At 50.0% G+C, this 18,501-nt stretch overlaps 1 protein-coding gene across 3 annotated transcripts; it reads right to left on the reverse strand.

The window, feature by feature from the left end:
- Positions 1-1,465: 1,465 nt before the first annotated feature.
- Positions 1,466-13,102, reverse strand: LOC136476241 (sister chromatid cohesion 1 protein 3-like). 3 transcript variants are annotated; one of them, XM_066474009.1, is made up of 12 exons: positions 12,844-13,099; positions 10,726-10,987; positions 10,585-10,631; positions 10,479-10,510; positions 10,357-10,409; positions 9,922-10,280; positions 9,789-9,815; positions 9,604-9,715; positions 3,045-3,190; positions 2,366-2,963; positions 2,155-2,287; positions 1,466-2,040 (listed from the first exon to the last, which is right to left on the reverse strand). In XM_066474009.1, the coding sequence occupies exons 1-12, from the start codon at positions 12,965-12,967 to the stop codon at positions 1,942-1,944; spliced, it is 1,992 nt and encodes a 663-aa protein (XP_066330106.1). In that variant the 5' UTR covers positions 12,968-13,099; the 3' UTR covers positions 1,466-1,941. The 3 variants fall into 3 exon arrangements, with proteins under 3 accessions (XP_066330106.1, XP_066330104.1, XP_066330105.1); XM_066474007.1 differs by having other exon boundaries at positions 10,357-10,510; positions 12,844-13,102; XM_066474008.1 differs by lacking the exon at positions 9,789-9,815 and having other exon boundaries at positions 10,357-10,510; positions 12,844-13,101.
- Between the last annotated feature and the right edge of the window lie 5,399 nt (positions 13,103-18,501).

The following is an 18,501-nucleotide window of genomic DNA, read 5'->3' on the forward strand; positions in this document are numbered from 1 at the left end:
GGATCCTGTTACGCATATTACTCCACAACCGAGGCCCTCATGCTTACATATTTCAGTTGGTCCTAGAATTTTTTTGTGATGCCTCTGTAGGCAGACAAGGTGCCACCACGCCAAACCAAACAGGCATTGGGATTTTCATTCTTACAACCCCTGCATGAAGTGTTTCCCATGCATCTTTTTTTTTTCAGGTAGTCATTCCCCAGGTAACTCCCACCCTCCTCCTCGGTGCCAAGCTGGCTATGGCACTCAACTTGCATGATGCAACTCTCTGTAGTCTGTACTGACAATCAGGTGCTAGCAATGGCTGCTCGTGCTGGTTCGCATCGAACTCATCCGGCCTCTACTTTCTGAATTGCAGGAGATCAGTCAAGTTAGAAACCTCTCATTCATCAAGATCGGAAGAGAGTCAAACAAAACGGCTGACACACTTGCGAAAAAAGCAAGGTGTGCTAGAATCCCAAACTCTTGTCTTCTCTCTTGCTAGGCATTAGCACATTCACCGATATGTAACGTTGCTCAAGCTTTGGAACATTTCGAATGGGGCAATCTTAGGCCCCGTTTGGGCAGGGCTTCACTTCACTAGTGAAGCTATTTTTTTTTTCTTCAGCTCCACGAACAGTTCCACCGGTGGAGCTGAAGCGATTTTGGTAAATCATTTGGCAAAATGGCTTCCCTGTGAGAGCATGTTTTTAGGGGCCTGGAGGAGGAGCCGGGAGAAGCCACTTTTTTTGGCTCCATCCCACCCCAAATCACTGTGAGAGCATGTTTTTAGGGGCTTCACAAGTGAAGCTATTTTACTTTACCTCGTTTGGTAGAAAACGGCTCCAAACGGCTCCTGAAGCCGGTGGAGAAGCCTTGACAAACGGAGCCTTAGCCCTATATCTGTAATTTATTTGTGACGCAATGAAAATTTAAACTTTTTTTAAAAAAATCCACTCCTTAGTCTTATTTTTTAGCAATGAACTTATTTTTAAGAGCATTTCTAAGAGTTTTCAAAATTCACTTCCAATCATTTTTTTAGCAAGATTAAAAAAATTGCTCTCCAACAATTCTCTATCTCAACTCCTAATCTTTTCACGGAAGAACCTATAGCCTAGATTTTCCAAGATTTAACTACGTCGTGCTTTTCAGTGATAGGCGACGTTCTCATCTACAGCAAGGCGCCGGCCAATTTGGGGGTGGAAGTACATGGAGTAGGACAAGGTTTCCTGTGCAAATATATAATATATAAGAGAGAAATAAAACATAAAAGTGATTTGGAAATAGTCTGTAAAATTGATTTCTATATTATAGAGCGAGATTTTTGTAAATTGCTAGAGAAACCCAACAAATATGCTCCTAACGTTTTTAGCCACTTGAAAAACTTATCAATTTACTATTTTTAAACTATTGGAGATGCTCTAACAGAGCACATATCATGTGCTGATGTACCCGATCTTACCGTACGCTTAAACACATATAATTAAGACTAAAAAACCTTGAAATACATGTACAAGGCACACGTACACATATACACTCCCACACACACTGCCTCCTCGGTTCCCTATGCGAACAAAGTCCTAGTCTATTAACACAGGTACTCCCTAAACCAACTTAGACCCTAGACAAATCATTTACAGTATGAGCTAGAATGAGTTTCTTATGTTTATTTGATCCATTCATCACATGGCTTGGTGTGAGTGTTGACAATAGCACAGGTTGAGAAAAGGCATCTCAAATCTGAACTGAACCAGTGACGGAGCTTGTCATTCCGGATGGATGCTAAACATCACGAAATTCCATCCGCGGCCTCATAAGAAAACAGATGATAACAACATTAGTAGGTTCACCAGCTACTCGTCATTGCATCCATTGGTCGGGTACCCACAGCACATCCTACCAGTCTTTCTACGAGCAGATGAAATGAGAGGTCCTCTCTGCTGTGATTCTGAATTGACTTAGTTAATGTTTGGCTGCTGCGAGCGAGGGTCTAATTGAGATTTCAATATCACCATATGGTTCTCCTTGTTGGACATCAATGTAGCCACAACTCTTCAGGACCTGCAGAAAACAGGCACACCAACCAAAATCAAGACAGGGAAAGTACCTGCTGCTGAAAAAGTAATACAGCAATTGTATTCCAAGAAAGAACACCAGAAGCAACTCTAACTATACCATTGTCTCCAAGAACATCCGTGAAGCTTGCTTTCTTACTTTCCCTTCCAATATTCTACTCAAACTGAATTTGCCAGGCTGCTCTTCAGGTGGGGTTGAAGGCACATGGTCTCTGAAGAACAGTGCAACAGCCCTATAGTGCCATATAAAAAGTCATCACAACTTGAACATGAATAAGAACGATAGGATCAGCTCAAACAGATATCATTACCGTGTCCTAGCAGACATGCTTCTTAGTCCGGTGGTTCCAGTACCTGCACTAGATATCCCACCAGGAGTACTTATGAGCCCTGGAATCTCTGGCTGATCATCATAATCATCACTGATTGGAAACAGGGACACCATACGATTAGAGTCAGGAGTACTTTGTCCAGGTAATGAATAGGTTCCGACAGAAGAAGGCATTTCAGGGACACCAGTCCCTCCAAACCCAGACTGTGGAGTTTGATGGACAGTTTTGAAAGGAGAATCATCTTCTCTTATTGGACATGGCATATCTACTGTGGAGAACCGGGGGAACTCGGGAATCATATCTTCAGCTCGTGCTGCACCGACTCCTCCTGGTGACTTGGGGGTGTGTTGAGGTTCAAGCTGTGCATCTGAATTTCTTGGAGATTTTAGGGTCAAATCATCTTCAGGCAGTGTATCTTCATTTCCATGAGACGTTGGGGTGAGCTGTATTTTAGCAGGAGCATCCTGACTACCACCATAACCAATCATCATGGGTTCACAAGAGGCAAACTCAGCATCAGGGTCACTGACACAGGGAAAGTTTCTCTCATATGTTACATGTAGGTCAGTACATATCCCTGAAAAGGAGTAAATTCAGGGCATAACTTTTGAAGTGAAGACAGAGTAAACCTTTGAAATCCAAGAGCATACTAGCTTACCTTGCAGTAAGGGTTCAAGCAATAAGTTGGTGTCATTTCTGCTGGTCCTGCTGAATTTCCACATATCCAGGGCTGTTTGAGGTAGCTTTCTCCTCTTGCAGGCTAACTTATTTAATCCAACACCTTTACTTTGAGCCTTCATATATCTGTGAAAGAGATGCACAAATGTATCACTGTTAACAGAAGAGGCTATCAAGTCATGTTTTTATCATACAACTTATCACTACCATATGCAGGTGAAAGCACCTTTTGGTGTTCAAATTCCTGGTGTGCACAATTAAAAAAAAAAAGGGCTATGTAGATCCCTAGTTGGTGCAGAGGCCAGATATTAGTCACCATTATCTAAAACTACCATATGCAGCATTAGTGATGGTAAAAAGTATATGGAGGATTGCATTTTTGCATCAGGATGGGACCTGGGTCTATCCATAGCTCTAGAGGAACTATTTTCAACAAATAAAAACAAGAGGCACACGATTACCATGAATGTGTTTATATAGTATGGCAACGTTCAAGGGAGGCCGTGCAGCACAATACGACACTTTTCCTTAAAATATTCATATGGCACTGTGGCTCCACATATATAATTATATACTAAGAATAACTGATACAATAAAGCGTATGGCTACAGGTTCAGTGTTCCATAAACTGTAACAAATTATATAAAGAACATAATTTTATCCTTTGGGTTGGACCCTATTTCAGAAGGCATTGTTGGAATATGAGAGTATGAGTGTATTAGGCCCATGAGGCCCATGTATGACTAATATACATTGCTACCCTTCTAGGGTTAGCCGGATGATGAATCCACACAATTCTAGCATGGTATCAGACTAGGTTTTCCTCCCTCCCCTTCCCCAACCAGCCGCCAGGCGCCGCCGGCCGGCCTCTTGCCGCCGCCATGGCTGGACGCCCTCCCCCTCCCTCCCCAACCTACTTCCACGTTTTCCCCTCCCTTCCCTACCTGTCGTGGGCCCAGCGCGCGGGCGCCGGCCTCCTTGCCGCGGACGCGGATGGCCCGGCCGCCGCCGCTGTCGCTGCGGGCGTGGGCGCGGGTGCCGGCGCGGGCGCGGGCGCGGGCGTGGGTGGCCCAGCCGCCGCTGCGGGCGCGGGCGCAGGCGGCCCCGCCGCCGCGGGCGCGGGCTCGGGCAGCCTGCCCACTGCCGCCGCCGACACTGCTGCAGGGGCGGGCGCAGGCGCAGGCAGCCACGCCACTGCCGCTGGGGGCGCGGGGGAGACCCTGGGGCCTTTCTTCTTCCCCGCTCCCCCTCCTCTGCCGCCCCCTGCCCCTCTCCAGACGGCAGGGGCCAACTCCGCTCTCGCCGCCGCTCTCGTGGCTGCACGGGCTGCTGCTGCGGACAGCCAGGCCCGGGTGCGGGCGGCCGCCCTCGCTTTGCAGCGCGAACGCGACGCGGCTGATGCCCTGGCCCGCCAGATCGCTGAGGCGGAGCAGCTCCTCGTCCTCCCTACATCCTACGACACCGCGGCCACCTCCTCAGGCTCGACGGGTCACCGCGCGTCTCATACCACGGTCATCTGGCACGACCCGGCCGACCCGCACGTGGCTCAGCTCCACTACCAGGCCGGGGGTGTCCAGAACATTCGACTCCTCGTCCCGGTCGTCCTCGAGCCTGAGTCGCCCTCTTACGCCCGCTGGAGGGACCTGGTTCTCCTCACCCTCCGCCGCTACGCCCTCGACGACCACGTCCTAGTCGACGCCTCGGTCGCGGTCCAGACCCCATCGTGGCTGCGCCTTGACAGCGTCGTCCTCTCCTGGATCCTCGGGACGATCTCCCTGGACCTCCACGACCTCGTCCGCAACTCTGCTGACGCTCCCCGGGCCTGGCTTGCGCTCGAGGGCCAGTTTCTGGGCAATGCCGAAGCCCGGGCCCTGCGTCTCGATGCGAGCTTCCGCACCTTCGTCCAGGGCGACCTCTCCGTTGGCGACTTCTGCCGGCGCATGAAGAGCATGGCGGACTCCCTCGGCGACCTTGGCTGGCCCGTGGAGGACCACATTCTGGTCCTCAATGTCCTCCGCGGGCTCAGTGACCGCTACGCCCACCTCCAGACGTGGATCACCCGGCAGAGGCCCTTTCCCTCCTTCCTGCAGGTCCGTGACGACCTTGTCATGGAGGAGCTCACTCAGGGCGTCCAGCCAGGGTCCACCTCCGCGCCAGGGTCCTCGTCTTCCTAGACTGCCCTGGCCGCTACTCCTCCGGCGCGTTCGTTCGCTCCACCGCCGTCGTCGCTTCTTGGTTCTCCTCCCCCCGGGCCGGGCGGGGGTGGGGGGGGCCGTGGCGGCCGCCGTCGCCGCGGAGGGGGGCGTGGGGGCCGCGGGGGCCACCACACACCGGTGCCTCCAGGGAGCCACCAGTCGCCCGCGACTCCACGGGGTGCAGCCTGGCCCTCTTTCCACAACCCGTGGTTGGGGCGCATCTCCATGTGGCCCTTCCCGGCTCCAGGCGGAGAGCCTCGCCCACCAGTGGCCTTGCTCACTGCAGCTCCTCCGGGGTTTCACTCCCCGTCTGCATGGGCTACACCTTCCGGCGCATCTTCGTGGGTGCCACCTCCCGACACCTTGCCCGGGCCTGTCGGTTGGAACCCGGCGGCCTTGGCCAGATCCTTCAGCACCATGGCCCTGACACCGCCTGCCGGTACCGACTGGATTGCCGACTCGGGTGCCACTTACCACACTACTCCAGACCCTGGTATACTCTCCTCTATTCACCCTCCTTCTTCCTCTCATCCTTCGTCCATCATGGTCGCGAATGGTTCGTGTATTCCAGTTACGTCCGTGGGTGCCGCCGGCACTCATGGTTCCTTTCTTCTTCCTGACATTCTTGTTGCACCCTCTATGGTTCACAACCTTCTTTCTATTCGTCGTTTTACAGCTGACAATTCCTGTTCTGTTGAATTTGACTCTTCTGGTCTTACTGTAAAGGATTTGGCTTCCCGGCGTCCTCTTCTCCGATGTGACAGCACGGGACCCCTTTACACCCTTCGGTTTCCGACGTCTGCTTCCTCTTCGTCGCCGTCTACTTTGTCAGCTGCCTTCGCCGCCACTCCTTCTTCCACCACTTGGCACCGTCGCCTCGGCCATCCTGGACGTGATGCTCTGATGCAGCTTAGTCGCAGTTCCGACATTGGTTGTACTCGGGCTCACGATGAGCACTTGTGTCATGCGTGCCAGCTGGGCCGTCATGTTCGTCTCCCTTTTTGTTCTTCTTCTTCACATGCTACGCATGTGTTTGATCTTGTACACTGCGACCTATGGACATCTCCTGTCATCAGCATTTCTGGGTATAAATACTATCTTGTGGTGGTTGACGATTTCTCGCATTATTCGTGGACTTTCCCCTTGCGTGCAAAGTCGGATACCTTCACCACTCTTCTCCACTTTTTCGCCTGGGTGTCTACTCAGTTCAGCCTTACCATCAAGGCCGTCCAGTGTGACAATGGCCGTGAGTTCGATAACGGCACCTCCCGTGCCTTCTTCCTCTCTCACGGTGTCCAGTTGCGCATGTCTTGCCCGTATACCTCCTCCCAGAACGGCAAGGCCGAGCGCATGATTCGCACCACGAACGACACCATGCGCACCCTTCTGCTCCAGGCGTCGCTTCCTGCTCGCTTCTGGGCCGAGAGTCTGCACACCTCCACCTATCTCCTTAACCGCCTTCCTTCCGCTGCATGCCCGGCTCCCACACCACACCACGCTCTCTTCGGTACCCCTCCTCAGTATGACCACCTTCGTGTCTTCGGGTGTGCGTGTTACCCTAACACCACTGCCACCGCTCCCCACAAGCTGGCTCCCCGTTCCGCTCTGTGTGTCTTCCTTGGGTACTCCCCGGATCACAAGGGGTACCGGTGCTTTGACCTCACCTCCCGTCGGGTCCTCATCTCTCGCCACGTGGTGTTTGATGAGTCTGTCTTCCCCTTCTCCACCACCACCACACCATCTCCCACCCCCGATCCTGACCCCTTCTCTCTGTTTCCCACTGACACGGTGGTCCAGCCGTTTTTACCGCTGTCTCCTGCAGGTACTGCTTCCCCGTGCCCCTCGCCGGGCCCGTGCCCCCGCTCGCCGCCCACCAGTGACGCCCCTGGCCCTGCGCCCTGCCCGGGTCCGGAGGCGTCGCCCTCCGGAGCTGCCCCTGCCCCTCCGTCCGCAGCGGGTCCGGGGACGCCGCCTGTCGCACCTCCTGCGCGTTTCGCCCAGCCGGTGCACGTCTACCAGCGCCGTGTGCCGGCGGCAACGCTGCCTCCGGCGCCACCGGGGTCCACCTCTCCACTGGTGACGCCTACACCACCGGTGGCTCCTTCTCCGCCGGCGACCCCTACACCGCCGCCGCCGCCTCAGGCTGCCCGTGTCGCGTCGCCGGTGTACCACCCGCAACTCCTTCAACGACACCCGCGGCATGTTCACCCTATGGTGACGCGTCACGCGGCTGGTACCCTGCGGCCCCGGGCTCTCGCGACGATGCCCGACGACCCGCAGATCTCTCCTGTACCCTCTTCCGTTCGCGACGCCTTGTCGGACCCTCACTGGCGCCGCGCGATGGAAGAGGAGTACGCGTCTCTCCTCGTCAACCAGACATGGGATCTGGTGCCCCGTCCACCCGGATCCAACGTCGTCACCGGCAAGTGGATCTGGACACACAAGCGGCGGGCTGATGGTACCCTTGAGAGGTACAAGGCTCGCTGGGTTCTTCGGGGTTTCACTCAGCGCCCTGGAGTCGATTATGATGAGACTTTAGCCCCGTGGTGAAGTCGGCCACCGTACGCACAGTGCTCTCCCTGGCTCTCAGTCGCTCTTGGCCCGTGCATCAGCTGGACGTCAAGAATGTTTTTCTCCACGGGACTCTCACCGAGAAGTCTACTGCAGCCAGCCAGCGGGGTTTGTTGACTCTTCTCGTCCGGACATGGTCTGCCGGCTCAACAAGTCTCTCTACGGCCTCAAGCAGGCCCCCCGGGCGTGGTACTCTCGGTTTGCTGCTTTCCTGCTGACACTGGGGTTTGTGGAGGCAAAGTCGGATACGTCCCTGTTTATCTATCACCATGGAGCTGAGACTGCCTATCTGCTGCTCTACGTTGATGATATTGTCCTCACAGCCTCCAGCCCGTCCTTACTCAGCCGTGTCATCGCCTCTCTTCAGCAGGAGTTTGCTATGAAGGATCTTGGTGTGCTCCACCACTTCCTCGGGGTCACTGTTGAGCCTCGCCCCACCGGCCTTCTCCTTCACCAGCGGCAGTACACTCTTGATATCCTGGAGCGTGCTGGGATGACTAACTGCAAGCCCTGCTCTACTCCAGTTGACACACAGGGCAAGCTGTCAGAGGCCGTGGGCACCACCGTGGCAGACCCCACTGCTTACCGGAGTCTTGCAGGTGCCCTTCAGTACCTCACCTTCACCAGGCCAGACATCACCTATGCAGTGCAGCAGATATGCCTTCACATGCATGATCCCCGAGAGCCTCACCTCACTGCGCTCAAGCGCCTCCTCCGTTACCTCCGCGGCACTGTCGACTACGGCTTACTCCTTCAGCGGTCTTCCTCCACCGAGCTCGTCGTCTACACTGACGCCGACTGGGCCGGGTGTCCGGACACTCGGCGCTCTACCTCAGGCTACGCTGTCTTTCTGGGCGGCAACCTGGTGTCCTGGTCGTCCAAGCGCCAGCCGGTGGTCTCCCGATCCGGTGCCGAGGCGGAGTACCGAGATGTCGCTAACGGCGTGGCTGAGGCCTCCTGGCTCCGACAGCTCCTTGCCGAGCTCCACAGCCCTCTCTCCCGGAGCACGCTGGTCTACTGCGACAACGTCAGTGCGGTGTACCTCTCCACCAACCCCGTGCAGCACCAACGGACCAAGCATGTGGAGATCGACCTACACTTTGTCCGTGATCGGGTTGCCATCGGCGATGTTCGGGTCCTCCACGTCCCGACCACCTCCCAATTTGCCGACATCTTCACCAAGGGCCTCCCGTCATCGACCTTCACCGAGTTTCGCTCCAGCCTCAACATCATTGGTGGCTAGTTGCGTCTGTGGGGGGGCTCGTGTGTGTGTGCTTCTTTTCATGTCCAGTCTGTAACTCCGCTGCGACGGTAGTTCAGACTGCGGGGGGGTGTTGGAATATGAGAGTATGAGTGTATTAGGCCCATGAGGCCCATGTATGACTAATATACATTGCTACCCTTCTAGGGTTAGCCGGATGATGAATCCACACAATTCTAGCAGGCATCACCATGTATCATGAAGTATCGAATCCAATACACATCAGATGTTTGCATTTGTTACAATTATTGCCTGGGGAGGTCAAGGGTGACATAATTCTTATGAGTTTATTATGGGAAGGAAATTCAAAAACAGCATTTTAGATTTTTATGTTTTGAACAAACACTATCTGAGATTATCTGATTTGAAAAGGTGAAAAATATCAAATCATTTTCAAGCGACTACACACTTTATACTACTGTCATTGAGGCCTCCTGTCATGACCCATGACAACTACTCAAGTAAACAGAAACGAGTGTCATTTCAAATGAGGGTCAGAAAGTGTCACTTACTCATTGGAGAGCATTATTTCATTGTCAAACACCATCTCTCTCTTTCTCTTTTTGTCTTGTCCTTGAGGTGGAGGTGGGGATGGTTCAAGCCGCAATTCAGGTAACTGGTTGTCTAAAATCAGAAGATAAGGAAAGTTGGATCATGAGATGTTTACTCATTGAGACAAAAATGCATTTCTCCTGACCTTCTAGCATATACCATACAGCTGATGCTGGTGGAATAACAGAACAGCTTCAGTTCTATTAGAACGAAAGAGAAGTTGAAGACAGATAGACAATTACTTCAGATGCATAATGTGCCAGCAAACAAATACTAACCAGAATGTAGGGGCTTTATATCATCAATAAGATCATATGTGATAGGACTTCGTAAGGGTACGTGTCTCCCAGCTAATTGTTGAGCAGAAGTTCCATCCATTGCTAGAGGGGTGATAAGCTTGTTCTGTACAAAAGGTGAAGAATCCTGGCTCAACACCATGGGGTCATCATTTCCAAAAACTGTATCTATGAAGTGTTCAGGCCCCTCCTGTGGAGCTTCCCGCATTATTTCTGGCGGATCTTGTGCTCCATCTGATGGATTTTGGTTTTCTAGCATATTGCCAGGATGAGGGTCTAGAGGAATCTCATTGCTAAGAGTGTTATTTCCTCCAAGACCGTCATCAAACTGAGGGAATGTCCTGGACATGATTGCATGATTGTAAAGGATACATGTATACACTAGACAGACAGAAAGAAATTATTCAAGAAACATACCCTGACTCAAATGGTTCAGGCCCCATGTATGGAAATAGACCAGTAGCTGGTGCCTGTGAGATGTTAGTGATTTGAGAAGTAAAAAAGATAAAAAGGAAACAAGATAATACAATAATTAATACCTCATCGAGATCTATCATCACATATTCTCCTTCTGCAACACCAATGAGATAGTTAAATGAATGAATTGGATGTCCATGAGCATTTACTTTATTGAACTTCCCTTACCAGACAAAGTAATCTGATCAAGAGTCTTCTGATGATTATCAGATGTACTGCAGAAAGTTCACCAAAACAAGAGTATCACAATGAGATTGCATGAGCGTGACACAAATAGAAAAATGAGAAAAGAGCCAAAAGGATGCTTACTTTATTTGAGAAACTATATCATCTAGGTTTAAGTCATCAAGATTTAACGTAGATGGCCATGTGATGCAGTCAAATGGTGCCCGATCCACCTCAACAGGAAAATCTACTTCCACAGAAGCAAAGGTAGTTTTGATTGTAGTTACCATTCGGTTGCAATCTTGAAACAGGTAGTTCACCTTCCATGAATAAATGCGAACTAGGCCTAGGAGAAGATGCCCTGATAATCTTAAAGCATGTGGAACCTCTGGAAACATTATACTCTCTGGAAAAGGCAGAAGGCATGTGTTAGATGACTAGGGCATTGTTTACAGAATAAACACCAGGACATAACCACAGAAAATTAATCCAAATATCTGGAATATAGAAAGCAAAATAACCATGAAATGGCGAGTACAGAGTAACCTTCCGTTAAAGGGATGTTGTTTCAGTGCTTAATATTAGGTAACATTAGGCAAGCCATTGACAACCAGCTCATGCTGAAGGGCAAGAGAAACAAAATGATAATAATTGCACACTTGACTGCTGTAGGTGAAAGCATTAAACTTGATGCCAAGGACATAGAATCTAGTGATTTTTTTTGACAAAACTAGAATCTAGTGAATTGTTTCCTAGTGATGAAAATTAGATGGCATTTGTCATATTATTCAACTTCCTTGCTAAGTATTCCATTACAGTACTCATCCTATCTCTGTCCTTAATCAAAGCATATCATTTTGCAAATAAAAAGCATATCAAATTCATGTTTTACATTGATATTGTATCGAACAATCAACACACTGCGTTATAAGAAAAGAACCAACAAACAATTATAATAATACACCAATCGACATTTAGTGTCATTACTAGTTTTTGAAACTTGCAAGAAACCTGGTGTTCAGGCTAAGAAATTGTGAGGACCCACGTAAAATCACTACTATGTCCTTGCATAGCCAAACTAACTGTTCTGCAATCAAGTCTGGAGATAGAAGTTGTAGCATACAGCTCGCAAGAGTAAAGTGAGAGGCCTGCCGCTAAGTTGAAAGTGGCCACAAGGAACAATTTTTTTCAGACAACTTCCGTTCTTCCCAAATCATTTTTCTCAACAAATTGCAAGGATTATAACTGATTTTGGGTTAACTGAGGGAAAAAAGATACGACACTTCAAACAAGAAACAATAACTTCAAATTCTAATTACTACCCTTGGATTTTCTTTTCCAAATCCAAATTTTGATAGAAAATCTAACTGGCAAACAATGTTTTCAAATCACCTAATCGGACCTAGTCGCCATGGCACAGATAAGGCCGACTAATCGCGATTAATCGTGACTAATCGGTGACCATAGTCAGAACTGGGGGACCGATAAGGCCGACTAATCGCGATTAGTCGGACGACTTAAAAACATTGCCGACAAAATGGATTCATGCATTATCTCAAATGCCCATGATTGTCGGTTCAAAATATCAATCTTTGGGCATGACAAGCCTCAACATCTGCAGACAGCCTACTACACAACAATTGCTGCTTTACTGAATCCTGAAGACATTTTGTTCTTTACCAAAACCCAACCAGATAACCTTTTTCTACCTTCTGCTAGCAAATCGTTACACAAATCTCCAACCAGTAACTCATTAACGGTAATGAAAGCTAAGGGGACTATATAGTAATATTATAGGAGAGAAAAGAATGAAAACTAAAGAAGAGTCATCCAACCAAATAACATTCGTTCACTTTTCAGCAAAAATCCTATGACAGAAACAAATTTACAGAGCACTCTAATTCGTATTCAGTAGCCGAATCCATAATAAATCCTAATGGGATAAAAGAATCTACACATGGGTTCTTTAAAAACAAAATCAACAAAGGCATTTCTCTCCCTTCGACTTGCACAATACTGAGGAGGGACAACATATTAGCGCAATGTACCATCGCATGAGATTCCACCAAAAAATCAAGACTTCTCTGCGCACAGCGCAACCGTTCCCCATTTGCCCACCAGAACACGAGGAGCCTCTGCCAACGAACAAAGAGGGAATAAAAACTTTTCTTGGTTGGTTCTAGCAGCGGACGGCAGAGTCGCAGAGAACGACGAAAGACGGCGTCATTGAGCGAGCGAGCGAGGGAGAGAGGGCCAACGGACCTGCGGAGGAGGTGATGTCAATACCATCGATCTGCGGCTTCTTGATCTTGCGCTCGAGGTGCGCGGCGATCAACACGGTGCCCAGCGGGCTCTTCCGGTCTAGGATCGTGTGCGAGTAGAACATCCTCTCCGATCCTCTACGGGTCCCGGGCGGCGGCGGGGTTTAAGCGGGGTTTCTGGTAGCCGTAGTGGAGACGACGACGGCAGGGGACGGGAGGGCGACGAGACACCGGCCAAGCTATTATGGGGGGCGGAGGGGAAGTTTTTGCCGGACGGTTTCCGGACGTCGCGGCGGGGCGGGACTGGTGGGCCCGGAGGGGCGGTTCCTTGCGATGGAAGGACGATCAGTTTTGTGATGTGTTTTTCCCCTGCACAATGCGGGTTCGTACGGTACTAGTTTTTTTCCCCTTTTATTATGTTTTTATTATTATGTGAGGACAAGTTCATATTTTCTTTTCCATATCCTACAGTTGGTATGAAAATTTCCATTTTTCGTTTAGGCTATTGTATTACCGAAGGTGTTTTCTAGATTATCATTATCACAGATCAAAAAGAGAGACGTCAGATGGGATCTTATGCCCTGTTCGTTTGGCTTATAAGCCATACTTTTTCAGCCAACGAACAATATTTTTCTCTCACAACTAATCAGCGACAGCGAACATGGCATCAAACCGGAGGAGCGCCAAATTGCTTGTCTGCTTGGCAACTACCGCCTGTTTTTAGCGTACTCTCTTCTTCCCAAAATAAGAGATTGTAATATGTAGATTGATGTTTGCCTTACTAAACACTATTACCGTGTGTTTGGTTTGCGGGTTAAGTGGGATATCTCGGGTCCGTCCCAGATGATCTGCTGTTTGGTTGAGGAATCATGTGGGTTTGGGTCCAACCCAGGTGGGAATATACCCTTATATGCGGGTTGGAATGGTTCCTTCGGTTCGAGGGGACGAGCTCGACCCACGTTTATGACGTTTTGCTCTGTCTCGCAGGGTCGGCTCAGGGAGGTGGCGGTGTCCGGTGCGGGTGAGCTCGGGGAGGTGGCCTCCGGCGTGGGCGACCTCGGGGAGGGGGCGGCGGGCGCGGACGAGCTCAAAGAGGGGGCGGCGAGCCCGGACGGGCTCAAGAAGAGGACGGCGGGCGCAAATGAGCTCGAGGAGGGGGCGGCATCCGGCCATGGTCGCCGGGGCCGTAGGGGCCTGTGCGGGGCAGGGCGGCAGTGGCCACCGAGCTCGGGCTAGGGTACGGCACGGATGAGCAGAGGAAGAAGATAAGAGGAGAAAATAAAGAAAATAAAGAGATGACAGGTGGGCCCCACTACCAGTACTATTAACAGTGTCAAAATGACATCCATTTCATCCCTCGCCATCCTTGCAACCAAACAGAAAAAAACTAGGTTCAACCTAACCCCTAAACCAAACACGAGATGGGTTCATCTCATCCAAAAAAAAACTGGGTTGGACCTACCCAACCCACTTGGTCCCCAAACCAAACACACGGTTAGCGAAAATGCCACTAAAACGAGACAACAAGAAAAAATATTATCCAAAAGGAACACAAGTGCCGAATTATTTATCGAGTAAAAGCAATGGCATATGTGGATTGAGATTCTACGGCTGCACCATGCCGATTAGCACTGACCCAGCGGTGGGGCAACACAGTGCGTTGCTTTCTAGTTTAATATTAGCTTAGAGTTGCTGCGTGTTGTTTTCTAGTTTAATATTAATTTAGATCTAAGAATTGAAGATATAGTGCGAGGGGCAAAATCATCATGTTAGACGCTATTATAGAGATTTTTATTTTTAATATTTTTTAAATCTTATTTTAATAATACCTCACCTATTTTTTATAGTTACTATTAACCCTTTTGGCCATCCTAACGTGCCTAGCGTACTTTCTCACGCCATATGCGTTTGCGCGGTAAGTATCGGGAACCAATACTAGGGTACCTGAATAGGAGAAGCTAATGGCCATCAACATTAACTCATCCGACCATTCAAGAGCGCGACTACAGCTCCAATCGACCCCGGCGCGCAAGCTCCACTTCTTCCGGCCTCTAGGAGAGGGCACCGCCTCGCCCGACCTTTGGGTCTGCGTTCCACCTCGCCCGACTCTTAGGCTTACGCTCCGTCTCGCCCGACCCTTGGGTCTGCGCTTCGCCTCGCTCGTCCTCTGGGGGAGGACTCTGCCTCGCCTGACCCCGAGGCCGCGGGCTCCGCCTCGCCCGACCCTTGGGCCTGCGCTTCACCTCGCTCGGCCTCTGGGGGAGGACTCCGCCTCGCCCGACCCTTGGTCCTACGCTCCGCCTCGCTCGACTCTTGGGTCTGCGCTCCGCCTCACCCGACCCTTGGGTCTGCGCTTCGCCTCGCCCAGCCTCTAGGGGAGGACTCCGTCTCGCCTGACCCCGAGGCCATGGGCTCCGCCTCACCCGACCCTTGGGTCTGCGCTCCGCCTCGCCCGACCTCTGGGGGACGACTCCGCCTCGCCCGACCCCAAGGCCGCGGGCTCTGCCTCGCCCGATGGAGACCCATACCGCTGCCAACCACTCCAGGTCCAAGCGTATGGGCCTAAGTCAAAGCTCTGACACCAGGGAAGAGACCGACATGCCCCGACATAACCCATGGCCTTGACGGGCCATACCGGAGGATTCACATCAAGAACAGCGTCGGACGTACCGGTGCTGTTCCGCCTAACCCCCGTACGAACACTGACGGGTGTGTTAGTTCACCACAACGTTTGCTAGGACGGAGTGGAGCGCCATGACCGGCATATGACGCCTGCGCATGGCGCTAGTGACGGACAGGACCACGACACGAATCCCGTCCCTATTGACATCTACAGGATCGGTGGGACCCGCATGAAGGAGAAGAAGGACCCGACGATCCTGAAGGCCCTCGGCTCTCTCTCTCTCTCATTCTTCTTTTTCCTCCACTGTAACCCATGCTTTCCCTTGGCCTATACAAGAGAAAGCAGGGCATCCCATAAGGAGCATCGGAACACATCACATTGATTCAGGCTAGATCTGATCGAACCATCACGAAACTATCGAACCCCGAACACACGGCTGAGTAGCAACCGAGCTCTCTCAGCACCCGTTCACTCCTTTCACCAGAGACTTGGGACCTATCCCTCTCTCACCTGTTTATAACCCTTACTACGAACTTTCAGTGCTAGTAACACAAGCTGCAACAATGAACTGGACGTAGAGACATTCTGCCCGAACTAGTATAAACCTTGTGTCCTCTAAGCACACCATCCGAGCCAGACGTGCAATATTAGAAATTTACTTGTCGGTGGCAACTTAAAACACCGATAGTTGGCGCGCCAGGTGAAAGGTCCTAATGGCTAGAGGGGGTGAATAGCCTAATAAAATTTCTACAACAACACTTAACAAAAGGATTAGACAATTATGAGGTGACGCGAGTTTTGCGCTAGCCTACCAAAATACAAGCCACCTACCACAATTCTAGTTTAGATGGAGTATATCCACACAATAGCTATATCACTACACTAAGTTAGTGTGCTCTTAAATGCTAACTAAAGAGCCACACTAACCAAACTAACAAGCTCTCACAACTAGTTACACTAAAGAGCTTGACAACTAGTTTGCGGTAATGTAAAGAGTAGGCAAGAAGGTTATACCGCCGTGTAGATGTATGAACCAATCAATCACAAGTGTGGATAACGATGAAGACCAATCACCTCTGAATCAATGATGAACACAATGATTTTTTACCGAGTTTCACTTGCTTGCCGGTAAGCTAGTCCTCGTTGTGGCGATTCACTCACTTGAAGGTTCACGCGCTAATTGGCTTCATACGCCAAACCCTCAATAGGGTGTCGCACAACCAACCCAAGATGAGGATCACACAAGCCATGAGCAATCCACTAGAGTAACTTTTGGCGCTCCACCGGGGAAAGGTCAAGACTCAAGAACCCTCACAATCACCACGATCAGAGCCAGAGACAATCACCACCCTCCACTCGATGATCCTCGTTGCTCCAAGCCATCTAGGTGGCGGCAACCACCAAGAGTAACAAGTGAATCCCACAGCAAAACATGAACACCAAGTGCCTCTAGATGCAAACACTCAAGTAATACACTTGGATTCTCTCCCAATCTCACAAAGATGATGAATCAATGATGGAGATGAGTGGGAGGGGTTTGGCTAAGCTCACAAGGTTGCTATGTCAATGCAAATAGCCAAGAGAGTGAGCTTGAACCGGCCATGGGGCTTAAATAGAAGCCCCCACGAAATAGAGCTATTGTACCCTTTCACTGGGTAAAACGTGGGGTGACCAGACGCTTCGGTCTGATTGACCGGACGCTGGCCCTCAGCGTCCGGTCACGTGATACTCGCCACGTGTCCCCTGCTTCAAATGTTGTTCGTCAGATTTCAACGGTCGTCTGTTGACCGGACACTGCGCACAAACTGACCGGACTCTCAGCCTCCAGTGTCCGGTCATTTCCAGTAAGGTTCCAGAAACGATATTTCACGACCGGACACATCCGATCATGCTTGACCGGACACAGCTAGCGTCCGATCACTTGTTGACTTCACACTATGTCGTTGGTTAACACGACCAGACACATCCCTCCAGTGTCCGGTCGCTGAGCGACCCAGCGTCCGGTCGTTTGACCGACGCCAGCGTCTTCGCTGTTACAACTGACCGGACGCGCTGGTTCCATTAAGACCAGCGTCTGGTTACTTTGTGACCAGCGAGACCAACTCCTCTTCACGTCTATCTTCTTCACCCTTGCTCAAATGTGCCAACCACCAAGTGTATCACCTTGTGCACATGTGTTAGCATATTTTCACAAACATTTTCAAGGCTATTAGCACTCCACTAGATCCTAAATGCACATGCAATGAGTTAGAGCATCTAGTGGCACTTTGATAACCGCATTCCGATACAAGTTTCACCCTTCTTAATAGTACGGCTATCAAACCTAAATATGATCACACTCTCTAAGTGTCTTGATCACCAAAACAAAATAGCTCCTACAAATTATACCTTTGCCTTGAGCTTTTTGTTTTTCTCTTTCTTCTTTCCAAGTCGAAGCACTTGATCATCACCATGCCATCATCATCATCATGCTATGATCTTCATTTACTTCACCACTTGGAGTGTGCTACCTATCTCATGATCACTTGATAAACTAGGTTAGCACTTAGGGTTTCATCAATTCACCAAAACCAAACTAGAGCTTTCAATCTCCCCCTTTTTGGTAATTGATGATAACCCATATACAAAGATATGAAATAAGATTCAATTAAATCCATGTTGCTTGTCCAAGCATATTTACCATGTGTAAAAGAATATGGACAAGTTTCATGAACTCCATATGGTAGCAATTGCTCCCCCTACATATGTGCTAAGAGTTTGGATTGTAGCTTGCACATATGATTAGATAGGAAATATAGGAGACAATGTCTACCAAATGATGCTAAGGTATAAAAGATGGACCTTTGAAGCGTGATACCAATCGGAGTGCACCATTATACCATCCTTAGCACCATAGTTAGCTAGATACCACTTGAAAAATACTTCGAAAGGATAGCTAGATACCACTTGTAAAAACTTTGTAAGAGATACTACTTGAAAATCTATTTGGAATAGATGTCACTTGATAATAGTTGAAAATAATATTACTTGTGAATA

Source organism: Miscanthus floridulus, chromosome 8 (genome assembly GCF_019320115.1).
Source record: "Miscanthus floridulus cultivar M001 chromosome 8, ASM1932011v1, whole genome shotgun sequence".
In the NCBI taxonomy this organism is placed as follows: Eukaryota; Viridiplantae; Streptophyta; class Magnoliopsida; order Poales; family Poaceae; genus Miscanthus; species Miscanthus floridulus.

Coding starts and splice junctions, on each gene's coding strand:
- LOC136476241 (XM_066474007.1), bottom strand. CDS start 12,967: ATGTTCTACTCGCACACGATCCTAGACCGGAAGAGCCCGCTGGGCACC. Junction 3,191..9,603: donor GAAATAATGCTCTCCAATGA/GTAAGTGACACT, acceptor TCTCTTTCACAG/ATATATGAAGGCTCAAAGTA. Junction 2,041..2,154: donor GGATGTTCTTGGAGACAATG/GTATAGTTAGAG, acceptor TGTTTTCTGCAG/GTCCTGAAGAGTTGTGGCTA.